The following is an 18,467-nucleotide window of genomic DNA, read 5'->3' as shown; positions in this document are numbered from 1 at the left end:
AATATTCTCCTGGATCCTCCTACCGGCTCCGAAATACCCCTATATCACGTTTACTCAGAATGCGTATGTTGCAGTGATTCGGCATCATAGATTGTTTCGATGTACAACGAATAGCAACCATCCTACCTTCACAAGAAGAATTCATCAGCATACCTTTTGGTTTAAAAATAGCTCCTGATATTTTTCAGAAAGATGTAGCCTCGTTCGGATATTCTAATAAAAAACACCCATTGATTTTTGTTTTAATGTTTCATTCAAACAAGCACGCCTGTAAGCACCGGGCGTGCCGATTTGAAGTTTATTGATTGGATTATATTCATATCGAATTTCTATAAACTTTTTCTGTGTGTTGTGTGTCTTCCGTTTTGCTGGAATAAAACCAATCTCTCCGCCAATTCGAATAGAAACGAAAATTCTCCTAAAACAAGCGTAAACATTTCTCATCGGTCGGTTTTGCCCTGGCACCGTCTGAGTTTCAAATTCTCTCTTGGTTGGGACCTATCTGTCTGGCTTTAAGAAATAAACTAAAACATTTCCGATAGAGATTTAGAAGGGGGAGTAAATGATTGTATATGTACAAAGAAAAGAACAATCATAGAAAAATAACACGGTACGTTGTTGTTCTTCTGCTTTTGCTTCTGAACTAAAAGTTGCAATTATCGTTGTTTGTATTGGTAATTTTTTGGTTGGTTGACCATGGGTTTCTATACGAAAAGAATCACTATTTCGGTTGAACGAATTACTAAACTAGAAACTAACTATTTCTCTTTTTTTAATAGTAATTTAATTAACAATTTTTGTTTTGAAAAAAAGAAACAAATTTACATCGAAATTAGAAATAGGTATCAATAACCTAATTTGTAGTTTCCCTTCTGGTCGATCGGTTTTTGTAAAAATCAAAAGCGTACTCGTTTTTGTTTTATCTGTTTTCTCTTCAGAACTATAGGTACATTTTATGTTCGCCTAATAATTTTACAAGAAGCATTTTGTTCTTTTCTTTTTTTAGTTGTGTTCTATTTAGTAGTTCATTCGCCGTTTGTCTTCCTACTAAATGCTCATTACTTAGTAATGAGCCATGTGTTTATTCCGTCATCAGCCGCTAAAACTAACAGTCTCGCTTAGCGTTGCGCTTTCTTTTTAGGTTATTTTATTTCTTTTTAATCGTTTGCTTTTGACTCTTGGTTACCTTTTTTTGTTTCTTTTCTGAGACGGTGTAGTTTTCCTTTTCAGTTTCTTTTAATTTGCATTCCGCTTATAGAGCTCAGTTCCTAGTTCACAGTTCTGATTAAATTTAAAACCATCAACAAACCATCTATAATATCTATGTATATTCACTGTACGTTTCCACCTCTTCTGCAAGTGTGAATTACTGCTTCTCGCCGTGTAGTTACTTTGTTCCGAACTAATGACTATTTGTTTAATTTTAATTATTTTTTTCATTCCTTTACAGTTAGGTGATTAGCTTTTCTTTGATTTATTTAAGCTTAATTGCGTGTTCAAACGAACACTAAACCGAATGAAACATTACTTCAGACTCCAGTTGTAGTTATCATTTCTGTTTTTTTTTTTTGTTTATTTAGTAATATCATCTTCAACAAGTTGAACAGTTACATCTGGCGAATAACTTTGAATTCCTGTGCACTTCCTAGTCCAAACAAGACTACATACCTATCGTTTCTCGGTTTTTTTTTATCTGTCGTCACCTATAAAGTATTTACAGAAAACACTGCGCTCTTCCTGATCACTATCTACTACACAACACAACCAACCCTTCCGTATCGTGGTTTGATGATCTTATATTGTCAAAACTATTAAGAATAGATTTTGCAGTTTCAATTTGGTTTCCTGTAATCAGAGGCTTTCAGAAACTTATAAATCATAGACGAAAAAAAAGTTACTTTTATTCAGAAGATTTTTCGGGGGTCTACTTCATTCAATGATATGTTAGCTCAGAAAGTTTTTCTAAAATGTAGGTAAGTGAATTCATCAATCTGCGGTTTGTAACATACCTTGAAAAATGGCTGAGCATCAGTTTGCCACTTGGCTGCGGTGAATGAAAATTGTTTGTGTGTAGTTGTTCGGAAGGTGTCGAAGAAGAAAAATGAGAACGAAAAAAATATGACACACTGACCTTTAAAAATCGACCAATTCTACCATTCAACAATAAAAATAAAAAAATGCCTAAAATCCTTAATAAAACGAACGCTGAGCCAAAAACACAAGGTTATGGAATTGAAATGCGAAATCGAGCTCGTTTCAAGAAGATGTACAGTACCGTTCATAATTGTATAGAAATTGGAAGCACGCACACTGTCACTTCGACTTTGAACTTCCATAACTTTTTACTCTGATGATATTTTATGATCAAATTTTCTGCGTTAGATAGATCAACTATCACACTATTATGCCACAAAATTTGAGCTTTCTGGAGTTTGTGTGGCCTGATATACAGCAATTCTTCGAAAATCAGACTTTTTGGACTTTTCTCATTCAAACTGTAATATCTCAGAAACTACGCTACATTTTTCAATGAAATTTTGCAGAGTGATTGTTGAAATATAAAGCTAGGATGTCTGAAGTTTTTGAAAAGTTCTATCGATGGGATCAAAAGTGGTACAATGTTTCAGGCCTGAACCTAGAAATGCGATTTCTATAGAATTTCGAACAAATGTTTCCATACGAAAATCCTATTTTACGTTATACAACCAGTCAATCTATTTCAACCAAAAAATCAAAACAAATCTGTAATGATCGTTATGTTGGCCATAATGACGAAAAAGAAATAACCGTGTAAGAGTGAGTGTGTGTTTGAATGAGTTACTAATAGAAACTGTGTGAATGGATTGAGTGTCTGAGAACTTTGTAGAGTGCTAGAGAAAAAACGGTCAGTTTCTAATTAACGGTAGAACGAAGAGCACGTAAATATAAAAATTGTTCCGAAAAATTAAATCCAGTGTTCCGTTTCAAAGACATTCCGAAAATAATTCCGTTTACAACCTCAGAAGTGGGATTAAGCCCTGCGGTCGCTAAATATCGGTTGAGTGAAAATGGACAATATTAATCGCGCGAGTAAAACCGAACTGATGGCGTGGCTGCAGGACCGCCATATTGAATTTCCACAATCCGCAACGGTCCGACATTTGCGAGCCCTCCACGATATTGAGGTGCAGAGGGAACAAAGAAACAACGCGGATGGAGAGATTCCTTCTGGCTCCGAAAGTCCTGAACGAAATGATGGCGAGGGGGAAATCGGAGAAGAGCAGCAATTGGACGCTGAGATACGCCTGTTGCAGAAACGTCGACTCGTGGCCGATTTGCGCCGGGAAATTGCTGTGATTGAAGCCGAGCTCAACATTGTCGCTCCTCCCGTTATTCCGATGAAAATGCCCGATTTTCGAGACATTAAATATTCCGTCCCAACTTTTTCTGGTGGTGCTGCGTATGATGCCGAAAAATGGATACAGGATTTTGAGCAAGCGTGCGAATCCATCCATGGCGATGACGATTTCCGATTCATGGCAATACGGCGGATGATGGAGCCTGGATCCGAAGCAGAATTGTTTTTGAGAGTTGATCGATCGAGGAATTATCAACAATTCAGAGCCAGCTTTATGGAAAACTTCGGTTATGTGCATTCTGTCTCCGAGATCATCGATATAATGAAGAAGACGACTTTCAATGCCGCGAAAACTTCAGTTACTGGCTACATCTTGAAGATGCAAGAAATCGCATCCCGAGCGAACATCGACGAGAAACAGACGGTGGAGCTGATTGTTGATGGGTTTCGCGATCGTTCTGCTAACATTGCGGTACTCTATCAAGCGACGACGATCGTGCAATTGAAACAACTAGCTCATCGGTATTCCCAGTTGAGGGATATGTACTCTGCATCGCTCACAAAATCCAGCGGAGGGAGAGTAGCTGCTAAACAACGAAATCTTCTGACGTTAGGTGCTTCAATTGCTCCGGGATGGGACATGTATCAGCATCTTGTCCTGAACCAAAGCGAGAGATTGGATCTTGCTTCCGGTGTGGTTCAAACCAACACAGATTGAAGGACTGCCCCAAACCTGCCTTAGCGGTCAGACGACAGGTTGCTATGGTGGACGATTTTCGGCGAGGCCCAGCTTTGACGGATGACAGACCAGAGGAGTCAAATGGTGGAACTATCACGGAGATAAATGAGGTGAGTGTAACCTTCCTAACAGATTCCGATGTGCAACATAGCAGAAAATTCATGTCACTTTTTGACACTGGAAGTCCGATTAATTTGATAAAAAGATCGGCAGTCCCATGTCTTTCTATCTCCACAGAGAAAATCAATTCCGGTTATAAAGGCGTAGGTGGATTTCCCTTGTGTACATTCGGTATCATCCCTGTTCGTGTGACGTTTCGCTACCGGACAAAAACTATAAAGTTGTACACAGTCCCTGATCACTTCATATGTCACCCTCTACTCCTTGGCCGAGAATTCCTAACAAGTTTTGGTATTACTTTATATGATCATTTTGTTGCTGATAATTTGAAAGTTGAACTTCATGATATGAATGAAATAAGAATTGCCGGTGAACGGCTTCATTGCGTTTATAATTTTTTTGAGAATAATTCTTCATTTCTTTCCTACCCCCTGAATTGTTCGAAATGTAATCCAGCTGACTCTGTGTGCGACTCCGCAGCATGCGATTATTTCGTCCCTGATATTTACACAATTGATGTTAGCGATAATCAAAATTTTAAGTACAATATTAACCCCGACTTGAGTGCTATAATTCGTGGACAAATTAAAAAGATAATTGATCAAGACTATTTGGACCTATCAAATATTCCAGCTCAACAGCATGATTATGAAATGAGGCTGAAGTTGACATCCGATGTTCCTATAAGTTTTGCTCCTCGTCGACTATCATATTCCGACAGAAAAGACGTAGATAACATAGTCGATAGCTTGTTAGCCGAAGGTATCATTCAACCTAGTAATTCACCCTACTCGTTTCCAATAGTTTTGCGGCAGAAGAAATCAGGAGAGAAGCGTTTGTGCGTTGACTATCGAGCTTTAAATAAAATAACAGTGCGTGATAGCTATCCAATTCCATTGATCGATGATTGCTTGGAACGTCTAGAAGGAAAAAAATATTTCACTGTACTGGACTTGAAGAATGGATTCCATCAGGTCAATGTTGCTGTTGATTCCATTTCGTATACCTCATTTGTAACTCCGGGAGGTCAGTATGAGTACCGGAAGATGCCGTTTGGGTTGAGAAACGCTCCTGCAGTGTTTCAGCGTTTCATCAACGGAGTGTTGGGTTCGTTTATCAAAGAAGGGTCAGTAGTAGTTTACTTAGATGACGTAACTTTGGCATCTCATACGATTGAAGAACATCTTGAACTATTGCAGCGTGTCATGCGACGACTTGCTGAATATAGATTGGAAGTAAAATTTAAGAAATGTTTGTTTGGTTATTGTGAGATTGATTTATTGGGATTCACTGTTAGTGCTAAGGGTATCCGTCCAAACGGGTCGCATTTGGAAGCCATCAAGTCAATGGCCTTGCCGGTAGATGTAAAGCAGTTGTCGAAAGCTCTTGGACTATTTTCATACTTCCGTCGATTCGTTCCCTTCTTTTCGTCTATTGCAAAACCATTGCGGGAGTTAACTAAACCCGATGTAAAATTCGATTTCAATGAAGGTTGCATACACTCTTTTAACACACTTCGGGAAAGTTTAGTATCTGCACCCGTCCTTGCTTTGTATAGTCCTGATCGAGAGACCGAGCTACATTGCGATGCTAGCACTGATGGCTTTGGAGGCATACTGCTTCAAAAACAGGACGACGGTAAATTTCATCCAGTTGCGTACTTTTCGCAACGAACGAGCCCTGCAGAGTCCCGCTACCACAGCTTTGAACTTGAAACGCTGGCCATAATTTACTCGCTTCGCAAATTTCGTATTTACTTGGAGGGCATACCATTTCGTATTGTAACAGATTGTAATTCTGTCACAATGACTGTGAACAGGGCTAACATGAATAGAAGGATCGCTCGTTGGGTTATCGAATTAGAAAATTTCCATTACACCATCCAACACAGGAGTGGTAAACTGATGAGCCACGTTGATGCATTGAGCCGACTCCCTTCTGTTACTATTCGCACAACCGAGGATTCTACGCAAGTTGTTTCTGCCATTGATCCCGAGGATATAACGTTTCAACTCCAAATCACTCAGAATCGTGACAGTGAGATAGCCCTTCTCAGAGAAAAGCTGGAGATTGGTTCAGTTGATGGTTTCGTACTTGAAGACGGTCTGGTGTATCGGTCTGTCGGTGATGAAAAGAATTTGCTTTATGTTCCAAAAGAGATGGAAACAAATGTAGTACGACATGCCCATGAGAAGATTGGTCATATGGGTGTGACTAAATGCATTGAACAGATAAAAATGCACTATTGGTTTCCCAAAATGAAGGAAAAAGTGAGTAAGTTTATTCAAAACTGCATTCGTTGCATAATGTATTCCGTCCCTCCAACTAGTAATCACAAAACTTTGCATAATATCCCGAAAATTCCTATTCCTTTTGACACTGTTCATATTGACCACTTTGGGCCGTTGCCATCCATTATTTCAAAGAGAAAGTATATACTCGCCGTCGTGGATGCTTTCACAAAGTACGTCAAGCTGTATGCGGTTAACTCTACCAGTACTAAGGAGGTGCGTGCGTGTCTTGAAAAGTACTTCGAACATTACAGTCGACCAAGACGTATCATTAGTGACCGTGGAACATGTTTTACGTCTCTCGAATTCAGCTTTTTTCTTTTGGACCATAATATCGAACACGTCAAGGTAGGAACTGCGTCGGCTCAAGCGAACGGACAGGTCGAAAGGGTTAATCGTATTATCAAATCCATGCTTGCGAAGATCTCTGAACCGGTCCAGCACTCTGACTGGTCAAAAATGTTGATAAAAACTGAGTTTGCACTGAATAATTCCATTCATTCTACTACTCGTCAGACACCGTCTATGCTTCTTTTTGGGGTCAACCAGCGGGGTCGTGAAGTTGACAGGCTTTCTGAGTTCCTGGAAGAAGGTCAGAAAATTAGTAGAGACTTGGATTCGTTAAGGAATTCAGCTGTAGAGAACATTCAATCTTCACAGGATAAAAATTTGACGTATTTTCAGAAGAAACATAAGCCTGCTATGAGATTTGAATTAGGTGAATATGTCGTTATGAGAAACATTGATACAACTCTTGGCACAAACAAAAAGTTTATCCCAAAATATAAAGGACCCTATCGCGTCCATAAAGTTCTACCAAATGATCGATATGTTGTCAGGGACATAGAAAATGCTCAGATTTCACAAATTCCTTACGATGGCATAATTGAAGCTTCTAGACTAAAACGATGGGCCGATTGGCGGGACTGCTATGATGATATTGAAGAATAATTGCACGAATCTGGAAGGATTGTTACACTTACTCTGTTATAATTGCCTGTATTTTAAAGAAAACCTTCCTTACCAAAACCCTTTCCTTGATATTGTGTCCTACTAACCCCGAGAAGGCCACGGGTAATTGGCTTCCCATGCTAACATCTAAAGTTAATTTTGATTTATGTGAATTTGAAAATTCCTGATCGAGACGATCAGATGACAGGATGGCCGAGTTGTAATGATCGTTATGTTGGCCATAATGACGAAAAAGAAATAACCGTGTAAGAGTGAGTGTGTGTTTGAATGAGTTACTAATAGAAACTGTGTGAATGGATTGAGTGTCTGAGAACTTTGTAGAGTGCTAGAGAAAAAACGGTCAGTTTCTAATTAACGGTAGAACGAAGAGCACGTAAATATAAAAATTGTTCCGAAAAATTAAATCCAGTGTTCCGTTTCAAAGACATTCCGAAAATAATTCCGTTTACAAATCAAAACTTTTGCCAAACATTATTTGACTGATTTGTGAAGGGAAACGATATTGCTTTCATGAATCGTCCAAAATTCTATAGAAATCGCATTTTTAGGTGCATGCGTGAAATATTGTACCTCACGTAACTTTTTATCCCATCGATAGAATTTTTCAAAGACTTCAGACATGCTAGCTTTATATTTCAACAATCACTCTGCAAAAAATGTAGCGTAGTTTCTGAGATATTGCAGTTTGAATGAGAAAAGTCCAAAAAGTCCGATTTTCGTAGAATTTCTGTATCTCAGGCCACACAAACTCCAGAAAGCTCAAATTTTGTGGCATAATAGTGTGATAGTTGATCTATCTAACGCAGTAAATTTGATCATAAAATATCATCAGAGTAAAAAGTTATGGAAGTTCAAAGTCGAAGTTACAGTGTGCGTGCTTCCTTACAATTATGAACGGTACTGTACATGTACATAAGTTTGGTTTGTTTTCCTACCGAGAACTTCCTGGATCACTTAAGAACATTCACTACCTCTTCTTCAACTGCCGGTCCATTCATCTCTATAACCTTCTTTCGGATACCCTTGACGTTTTTGAGGCTCGCTTGATGGCAATCTCGATCTTCTTTTGAAGGTTCCGCTCCAACGGCCCCAGAGCCAAGAACCATCCACCTGGACTATTGAAGGTCGTCAAGTCGGAACCACTGGGTGGTTGCCGGACCGAAGCAGAGAAAGGGGTCAAAGGGCCAATAGAACCCTGACGCGAGTCAAAGGAGGTTAGGTTAGGCCCTAGGCGTTAAGTGGACGCAGGTTGAGTACACTTACTACAATTAGCCTCTGAGCTTGAAGTTGGTGAACAACATCATAGTTAAGGCCGCACTAACGGTACAGGAAGCTTGGGAGAAGCTACGAAGAGCTTTCCAGGACGACGGTCTGACGAGGAAAACCGGAAGTCTGGAGGAATACGGAAGCGTGGAATCATATGTCGACAATTTGATTTCCACTGTTCATAAGCTCGCCGGGATTGGATTCCGAGTAGACGACTCGTGCCTGGCGGTGTTGCTAATGATGGGACTCCCAGCGAATAACGAGCCGATAGTCATGGGATTGGAAGCTTCTGGAGCAACACTGACGGCGGTAAAGACTAAGATACTGCAATACGTCAAAATTCAACCAGTATCAAAGTCGAGTAAGCCGACATTCTGTCAATTTCATAGAATTGACCGAGATGCAGATGGAAGAACCAGGTACCCGAAGATTCCAACTCTGCGCTTCTATCGCAACTTAATAGATCTGCTGATAAACTGCTAGAGTTAAGGCGGTCGAGGGCGCCGACCTCCAGGTAAGTATTCCGATTACATAACTTTTACGCCGTTTACTGTCCTTATAAATCCCCTTCAGACATGCTTGGTTGCAGAGGGCGATCCCGTGAGTTAAGCGGAAGATTTTTGGAGGAGAATCAAACCTGAGGGACCGAAACCCCATACGCAACAAGTGGATGTTAAGAACTTTACGGGATACTGACAAGTACAAGGCGCAAATTGTAGTGAGAAGTTCTTCGCAACGTCCTGGAATCGACTACGATGAGCTCTAATCACCAGTGGTGCGATATTCGTTATCTTGCACTTGAGTACGACTTGAAAGTCTTCGAGATACGACTAGTCGGTAGGGTTTGGCGATAGACCAATAAAGTCTGTTTGCTCAAGAAAGCGCTTTACGGGTTAAACAATCCGAACGGAGCACTGAAGGAATTTGGCCTATCGCAATCCAAGGTTGACAATTGCCTCTACTAACAGCTAGTATGTGCAAAAATGCAATCAGTCATCGTTTACATTGACGTTTTCTTATTTTATTCAACGACCCGAACCTGAAGAGGAAGCTGAAAGAATTCATATGTCAACGCTTCAAGCTGAAGGTTCTTGGACTTGGAAGACTTCCGATACATATCTAACCCTGCAGTCTTTTCATCCTGAGGACGCTTTAGGGCTGCAGATACGTCACTCAAGCCTTTGCTGATCTCCTATGGACATTTTCCTGGAAGGAATCACGCAAGACAACTAATAAAAGCAGAATCTTCGACTCGATTTTTCATTCAATAGGCGATGGAAGCGCTGCCAAATTTGGTTGAAGGTTTTGCATTAGCAGAAGTGGGGTGCAGCTAAAATTTTACCAACTTTTGACAGATCTTACGGAGTTTTCTTAAGGAGAGAAAGAATAACTTAAGCGATGGAAGCGAAAAGACCTTCTCTCTTCGAGAAAACCACGCAGGATCTTTCAAAAGTTGGGTGAAATTTTATGAAAAGATTAATCACCGTAATTTATGTTTGTTACTTTAATTTATCGGCCTTATCGGTGAAAAGTGATGTCCTTTTTAGTAGGGACATCTAAAGATTATGGAATTTTATAGATGGATGGAAGGTTAGATGAAATGAAAGATGGTGAAAATGAGAAAGTTGCATCTACCACCACACATTAGTAGGCCAAGCGGGAAAACTTGCAGTGCGAACGAACAAAAAGATTTGTGGATCGATCAGATAAGGTCTCTTTAAAGCGGGATATAGACTACACAAATGGCCTGTACAAATTCGATGATTCCACGACGATTGTTTGATCTATGCTCGCCCACACACTATACAAACATTTTTCACGCGAACACAAACGATTGCTGGCGAAAACAGCAACAAAAAAACCCATCTCCACCACGGCTGGGAGGATGGTTTGTACAAAATATTTCGATCCCGACCGATTTTACTCCAACCGTTTGGGCGCTCATTCAAGCAGTGCCATACACTATGCAAACGGTGTTTACAGCGAAAAAATTTCATCGAATTTCATCGCATTTGTACAAATGTTGTGTAGTCTGTGGCCCGCTTAACACAGAAACGCATCTATCGATGCATAGTCTTTAAAGTTTGTTATCATCGAGGTTTGGGTGCGAAACGGTACGGTCTATCCATCTATAAAACTCCATAATCTTTAGATTTCCCTACTAAAAAGGACATCACTTTTCACCGATAAATTAAAGTTGAGTGAAATTTTCACTGCATTCCACTTGCACTAATGTCAAACCATCACCCAAATTCGGCAGCGCTTCCATCGTCTATTTAACACCTCTGTCCAGCCAGTAAAACCCTTATCGAAGTTATTAAATTGTTGAACGCGCTTTCGAGCGTTTCAGTAAAATTGGCAAAAAGTTAAAGCTGTTGTAGAAATTACATGAACGTATTGAAGGGACCCAAACTATACTTAACTACACTTTTTCATTAAGAAATTTTAAGAATGATTGGAAGGAACTGTTGGAGTTGGAACAATGGGGACTTCTTTAGCCACGAAAAACTGAAACTAATACCGTATTTGTTTATGCCGAGTGTTGCACTAGTGTTGCACTGGTGCACCACTAGGTGCTGTCAAACTGTTTGTTTATTCGGACGGTGTTGCACTGGTTTTGACCTGTCGGAGTTCTGCTTACGGACGGTGGCCCACCGATAATTTTGCCAGTGTTGCGAGAGAGCGTGTGAGTGAGCGAGCTAGCAATACACTGGCGAGGATTTGTGTTTGTTTTTATCGGGTACGGTGGCACACTCCACGAGTGGAGAAAACAAATACAGTATAACTAAAAATAGTAGAGTATAGAAACTTACAACGGACAAAACTTGTATCGAAATTACCGGTAACCGTTAGAAGTAGTTTAAGGCTCTATTATTTCAAACAAGGAAAATATCGGCATTTTTCGCAATGTGTAAAAACTAAATCGAAAAAATAAAAAAACAAAATAAAAGTTTTAAATATTAAAAACAAACTATGTTTATTCCTCGTTTCAAATAAACTCTGCTTACGTAGGTCCATCATCTATCTCCTTCTTCTTCGTTTATCTGCGCCGCCCCTCTCACCAAAACGCGAAGGGCCACCGTGGGTTTTTTTTCTTATTGTTTCGCTCCGTATGTTTGTTTAACGTTAATTTGTTCTTACAACTAGAGTGACTAAAAGAGCTGTTGTTTTTTGTTTGAGAGGTTGTGTGTGTGTGTGAGTGTTTGTGGTCTTCGTAGGTTGATGCGCACAATTCATCCACACCTCGAGTTGTTGCGTGGTCAAACAATCATGCACTACCGCGCCCCCACAAAAACATTTTAAAGTATCACACTTCGCGCGCTCGCCAATGATAAATTAATATGCTTTTTCGTTTTTTTACTTTTTACAGGAAATAGGTTACTAGAGGGAGGTTGTTTTTCTGTGTCTGTGATTGAGGTTCGGCTTACTTATTCATGTCCGCTGCAGACCTTCGCCGATGTTTACCTGCAGCCAGTGCGTTGACCACATTCTGGTGGTGAGTAGGTTGTTGTTGCGGTGCTGGCGGGGGCGTGATGGTGGGCAACGGCAGCGGCGACACCACACTACTATTTATGATGCTGATCTGCTGGGTTGCATGCTGCTGCTGTTGCTGCTGCAGTTGCACCTGTTGTTGCAGCTGCTGTTGGGCCTGTTGATTCAGATGCGGATGCTGCTGAATGTGTATCTGAGTAGTGGCCGGTTGAGTTGAAGTGGTGATAATTTGCTGGGCTTGCTGCTGCTGTTGTTGTGCCTGCTGGTTTTGTTGCACCTGTTGCTGGTGCTGTTGCAACTTCAATTGCAGCTGCTTCGTCATTAACAGCTGATTTTGAGTCGCACTAGTCGTCACGTTCAACGTTTGACCAAGCTGCTGCCCGTGATGTGTAGCTGCAAAAAACGAGAAAAAAAATAGATTCTGTTATAACCCATCATTTATTGTTTTACTTTAAGCGTGTCGGTTCATGCGCTAACGTTTGAGCCGAACAAAACAAAAGCCGCAAAACAGAGTTGATTAGTTTAAATAAACTAGCCGCTAAATGAGCTGGTCCTATTAATACTATCCGAAAACTTACAGTTATAGATTCAACAATTATTACCCTTTTTGACATAGAATTAGGTCTCTTACGGTAACACTAGAGGGTTGCATTGAAATTCAAGAACGGATCTCGCTCCACGAAAATTGTCTGTCTAGGAAAGCCTTCGTAACGAGCACTTTCACTGCTTTTATCTTAAAGTTTGCGTTGGAATTTGGTCGGCGAGTTTTTTGTGTCTGTACCCATTTGACGTAACACGTCCGAAACCAGGGTTTGGCTCTTGTTTCCTCCAGCAAACTCAAGTTCACCCTCTGTTTGGGCGTAGGCATTTAACTTTTTGGGTTTTGACGAACAGCTGCATAACCCTGACCAGCTTTGCCGGGTCTTTTAGTGGATATTGGACTTCCCCTTTACACATTTTACAAGATCCCTGACGCCAGCCATGGGCCCTAACTCTGCGCTGCGCGTGATTTGACGATAGTCGACTGTGACGATGGCTCGACTATCGTCAACTCACGAGCGGTATAGAATGAGGGCTATGAAATCCTCGAGTTTTACTGGAGCCTGTGTCTTGAAGCTCTGGTTAACTGAAAACGGGCCAGCACACATTTCGACCAGTTTTTGCATTTCGGATCCGCCAGCTTTTAACCTCATCAGCAAGGTATTTCGCATGGAGGCATTTTCGCGGCCTCCTTGAACACGTCTTCGACCTCGGGTCGTTGTTTCGATTTCCATTTCTGTTAGCGTAAATCCCCGACTAGAGGGTGGGGGGAAGGGGTTTTCTAGCTAAAATGGTAGTTACCTGTGATTGGGGTGGCAATTTTCAGCGTCGATCCGGCCGCCATGTTGCGCTGCTGCTGGGCCACGCGTGCCGCAATCTGCTTTGCTGTGATGGGCGTGGTAACGGAAGACACCACCGGCAGTTGGCCACTGCGCGGTCTCTGGCTAATGTTCAGCAGCTGTATCTGCTGGCCGGGCTGGCCGGTGCTGACCGTGAGTGGCGTTCCGGCCCGTATGCCCTGCTGACCCAGTCCTTTCATTCCCGAGGTAACAATTTGAGCTGCGGAATAGGTAGAGAATCGTGGAAGGCGGAAATCAAATTATTTTATTCATTTAAAAAGTAAGTTACGAGGCAAAGCCAATTGATCATACCGATGGGCAGAGAAAGCAAACTGGATCCGCCAACACTGGTTTGTGGATTGGCAAGCACCACGGTTTGAGTTGCAGTTTGGGAGTTGGCACCCAGAAGGTTGGCCGTGGCACCAGCCATGGCGGATCCAGTTGCAGAACCAGCTGCACCGGATGTGCCGGCTGCACCAAGCGTACCGAGTTGTGTGCAGGTTCCACCGCCGGAACTGGACACCGGAACCGACACCAGCAGGCTGGTCGTCGTCCCGTGATGATTGGTGCCCCCGGTAACGGGTGCGTTGCTCTGTGCGTTTAGCACATTTGCCGTTGCCGTGCCGGAGGACGGAGCGGAAGAAAGGGATAGCGAAATCGGCTGTGCAAGTCCCGGTATTTGAACCTGGAAAGGGGAAAATTTGTATAAATTCTACTGTTGTTTTCCCATCCAATCGACAAGAGCATATTCATACCTGCACGTTCTGTAGTCCGGGAATGGACGCCATAGCACCGTGCAAACTGGCAAAGTTCAATCCCTGTAGGTTGACGGTCGTCTGGTGGGGTTGCTGCTGTGTTTGCTGTTGCAGTTGAATTTGCTGCTGTTGTTGGGGTTGTTGTTGTTGCTGGGACTGCAACGTAACCGTCGGTGGAGGACTAGAGAGTGGCGATATCGACGAGGCGGGGGACTGGATCTGTAAATGCTGCTGCTGCTGAGATTGCTGTTGGGGTGTTTTTGGCGATGGTATTGTAAACTGCAAGCCTGGGCTTGCGTTTGGAAGGTTATTGGATAGGTTTATATTACTAGATGAAGTCAGTCTTTCGATTAATGCTGAATTATTATTACTACTGTTGCTAGTGTTATTGTTAGTGCCTAGATTAGATGGATTCACCACACCACCAAGTGTCGAACTATTGTCCATCATCCCTCCAGAAACGGCAACCTGTTGCTGTTGTTGTTGTTGTTGGGGAGAGGGTGAAGTGGTGGAAGCAAGCAGCGCACTCAGTCCTGTCATGTTGTTAAAGATTATATTCCCGCTGTTGGGTCCGGTGCTTGAATTGTTGTTCGACTGATTTACGGTCGAAACAGACGTTGAAGAGGACGCATTCGAATGGTCACTGCCGGGTGAAGATATGCCTTGGATTTGCAGTTGGATATCGTTGCCAGTACCCGAGGCTATCCTTCGAATACCGTCGGCCCCTTGGATTTGCAGTTGAATGCCACCACTGCCGTCCGGTGCGGCACCACTGACCCGTCGGATTGCTCCTCCTAGAGCTGCAGCAACTGCCGCGGCCGTCGATGAACTGTTGCTATTGTTGGTGTTGATGTTCAATATCCTCTGGTTTGTACTATTGATTATCAGTTTGCTAGTGGTATTACTATTGGCGGTATTGGAAAAGTTTTGACCCCCAACTGGTACATTCCCGGAACCGGTAGCAGCAACAACGTTGAACGTTTGCGGTAGGTTCGATGTAGTCAGAATGGCTGGAGGAGAGGCAAGCTGAGAGGCAAGGGCAGACATGGTAACCCGGATACTCGAGCCGGGATGTTGTTGAATCTGGCCGAGCTGTTGCTGTTGATCGCCGGATTGCTGCTGTGTCGCTGGCTGTATGTTGATCAGCTGAGTTTGCCCGATCCCACCGCCCGCCGGATTGCTGCTGACCGCAATTAGATTGGTGTGGTTGAGTATTCTCTGGGCCCCGCCGGGTTGCTGCTGAATTTGTATTTTACGACCACTGACACTGTTGAACAGAGCAGCGGCCGCACTGCCCGAAATAGTCGTTGTCCCCGTGGCCTGGTGATGGTGAATGGTATGCTGTTGTGGATGTGTTTGCTGTTGCTGCTGTTGATGAATCTCAACGGGTGTTTTGCTAACGGGAATCGTTAGACTACTGCCCAGTACGGAGGAGTTGGTCATTGCAGCCGGTGCACTGTTAAGTAAACTAATGATGGCGGCATTCGAATTGGTTTTAACGGTTGCTTGTTGCTGCTGCTGCTGTTGTTGTTGTTGCTGTTGTTGTTGCTGCTGCTGCTGCTGCTGTTGTTGTCGAAATTGATTTGCCGAATTCATTATACTGAGTGCAATTGCGTTAATTTCCGGATTGTTTGTATGAATGGTGGTGGTGGTGCTTTGATTTTGTTGTTGCGATTGAACGTGATGAGTTTGCTGTACCTGTTGTTGTTGTTGCTGCTGCTGCAACTGCTGGGAGGCCTTGTTTTCCAGGCGAACCAACAGGGGGACACGATTGGTGGTGGCATTGGTTGTTCCGGCTGAACCAGCTTGATTTATGATAGTGGCAGTTTGAGAAGCTGAGGTAAAGGTAAAACCTTGAATGTTTTGCGTCCCGGTCACATTGGTGACGACAGATTGACCAACGTTCGATTGACCGCCGCTGACACTGGTGGCGGTAGTTATATTGGAAATCTGTCCCGTCGGCTGCACCAGTAGAAGCGACCCATTGCTGAGGCTAAGCGTTTGCTGTTGTGGTTGAGTTTGAATTTGCTGAATTTGTTGCTGTTGGGCTTGCTGTTGCTGGGATTGTTGCTGCTGTTGCTGTTGTAGAGTGATGGTCGCTTGACTGCCGGGCTGCTGCTGTTGAGTGGAATTGCTGTTGGTGGTATCACAGGTGGTGAAAACTTGCTGATGGCCGGCAGCAGTCGCCGTTAGAAGCTGCGTCGCATGCTGTTGGTTGCCCAACTGTTGCTGTTGTTGATGTTGCTGCTGGGACTGTTGCTGTATTTGAATTTGATGCTGTTGTTGGGGTGACGGACCACCAATTGTTATGATGTTTGCCGCAGGTCCTGCAGTTATGATTTGCTGCTGTGTGTGTTGCTGCTGCTGAACAACTTGTTGCTGCTGTTGCTGCTGCTGATTAACAACCGTGGATATTGTTGCAGGGTTGGCGGTGTTTATAGTTATGTTACCTCCAGCAGCAGCAATCTGCGAAACCAATGACGGATTAGCCGTTTGCAGTCGTGTGATTAAAGCATGCGTAGGGTGGGACTGCAACTGTTGTTGAATTTGAGAAATTTGCTGTTGGATATGAGCCTGTTGCTGTTGAATTGCTTGTTGTTGTTGCTGATGATGTTGCTGTTGTTGCTGCTGTTGCTGTTGTTGTTGCTGCTGTTGCTGTTGTTGTTGCTGCTGTTGCTGTTGTTGCTGTTGAACATTTTGTTCTCGCATTCCTGCAGTATGCAATACCTTGGGAACTTGTCCAGGAACCAAATGAGTAATTTTAACCGATTTTCTACCCTCTTCGGTGAATATCTCCGTAAACTGTTGTATGTATCGGTGTGCATGCGCTCGAGTACCCAAGGAAAATTGGCAAGCTTCCCCATTGCGCTCGTTCTCCCTGTAATCTCTATCCACGTACAGTTCACCCAGATATTCCGAATTGGATGGCCGCTGGAATATCGACAACTTGATATGGTACGTTCTAGTATCACCTCGACTCGCTACCCGATCCGTCTCCAAAATGTACTCTTCGATAAGCTGGGGTATGCAGTCCCGACTCTCCTTAGGTCCGTCGTATTTCCTCGCAAACTTCTCCACATTTACCTCAGCGGGTGGGGTCAGATCAGGTAATTCCAAGTTGGGCACCCTAACGGTAGGACTCACGTCCGAGGGCTTCTTGGGCAGTGTAAAACTAACTACACTTCGCTTGGTCGCAGCGTACTGACGGGGTTTGGCCCTATACTTTGTCATGAAATCGCTCAACTCAAGACCAAAGTTATGAGTAAACTGGTCCGTTTTCCTTTTCCGATTGATCGCTACCTGTGAGAATTTCTTTGCCTGCCTCCGTATCGGATTGGTATTGAGAATGTATCGACGGTGCTGTTGATTGATAGTCATGATTCCCACCTCAGGATTGGGGTCCAGACAAAGCGGTTCCGCGGTCGCCAACACCAACTGGCTTTCTAGCGCAACTTTATCCTCTGCACTCCATTCACCATCCGCCGTTAGAAGGTTCACATCTGCAAGCAGGGTCTGTAGGGGAAAAAAACCAAGTTTTTAAACGAATATATTTAAACGATGACGATTCTCGCATACCTGATTAGTCGGCTTCAACAGCACGTGGTACGTATCACAGGTAAATATCGGAAACGATTGCCGATAGTCACGTATCTCCGCGATGACACAACCCGAGTAGAACAGACCAGGACACTTGTTTTCGAGCATATCGATCAGCATCAGCGGCAGCTCCTCCCGGTCGATACATTCGAGCAGTTCTTCCTCCTCGTACGGCCACCGTATCGTCTCCTGGAGTTGTTCGGTATTAATATCAAACGTGGCGGCGGTAGCGGAGGCCCCACTACCACTAACGCCCGGCAGTAACTGATCCACCAGCGACGAGGACGCGGCGCCACTTTTAGCGGTCTGTTGAAAGCATAGAGAGTTATTAGTTTAAAAAATGTGTTCAGTATAATGTAGAACTTACACTTCGTCCTCCATCGTTCTGCTGTTCAACACCTCGCCTAAATGCTAAGGAATATCCTTTATTGCCGGGGTAGAGATTTAGGATCAAGGTGCTCAGATTCTCCCGCAGCACCAGTTTTTCCAGTAAGAACGACGTATTCCTCAAGTTCAACT

General features: G+C 43.1%; 1 protein-coding gene across 3 annotated transcripts in view; it reads right to left on the bottom strand.

Moving 5' to 3' along the window:
* Positions 1-230: 230 nt before the first annotated feature.
* LOC129743577 (uncharacterized) overlaps positions 231-18,467 on the bottom strand; it is a 31,567-nt gene continuing 13,330 nt past the window's right edge. For 2 of the 3 annotated variants that reach the window (XM_055735635.1, XM_055735634.1), the window contains exons 4-9: positions 18,316-18,465; positions 17,928-18,254; positions 14,352-17,864; positions 13,909-14,281; positions 13,559-13,816; positions 231-12,610 (exon numbers count right to left, since the gene is read on the bottom strand). In XM_055735635.1, coding sequence (XP_055591610.1) covers positions 12,150-12,610; positions 13,559-13,816; positions 13,909-14,281; positions 14,352-17,864; positions 17,928-18,254; positions 18,316-18,465 — 5,082 coding nt within the window. In that variant the 3' untranslated portion in view covers positions 231-12,149. The remainder of the gene's footprint in view (positions 12,611-13,558; positions 13,817-13,908; positions 14,282-14,351; positions 17,865-17,927; positions 18,255-18,315; positions 18,466-18,467) is intronic. The other variant, XM_055735636.1, reaches the window with a different exon arrangement.

The sequence above is a fragment of the Uranotaenia lowii genome, chromosome 2 (assembly GCF_029784155.1).
Source record: "Uranotaenia lowii strain MFRU-FL chromosome 2, ASM2978415v1, whole genome shotgun sequence".
Classification (NCBI taxonomy): domain Eukaryota; kingdom Metazoa; phylum Arthropoda; class Insecta; order Diptera; family Culicidae; genus Uranotaenia; species Uranotaenia lowii.
The sequence above is the reverse complement of the archived record's forward strand: the minus strand, read 5'-3'. Positions and strand labels throughout refer to the sequence as shown.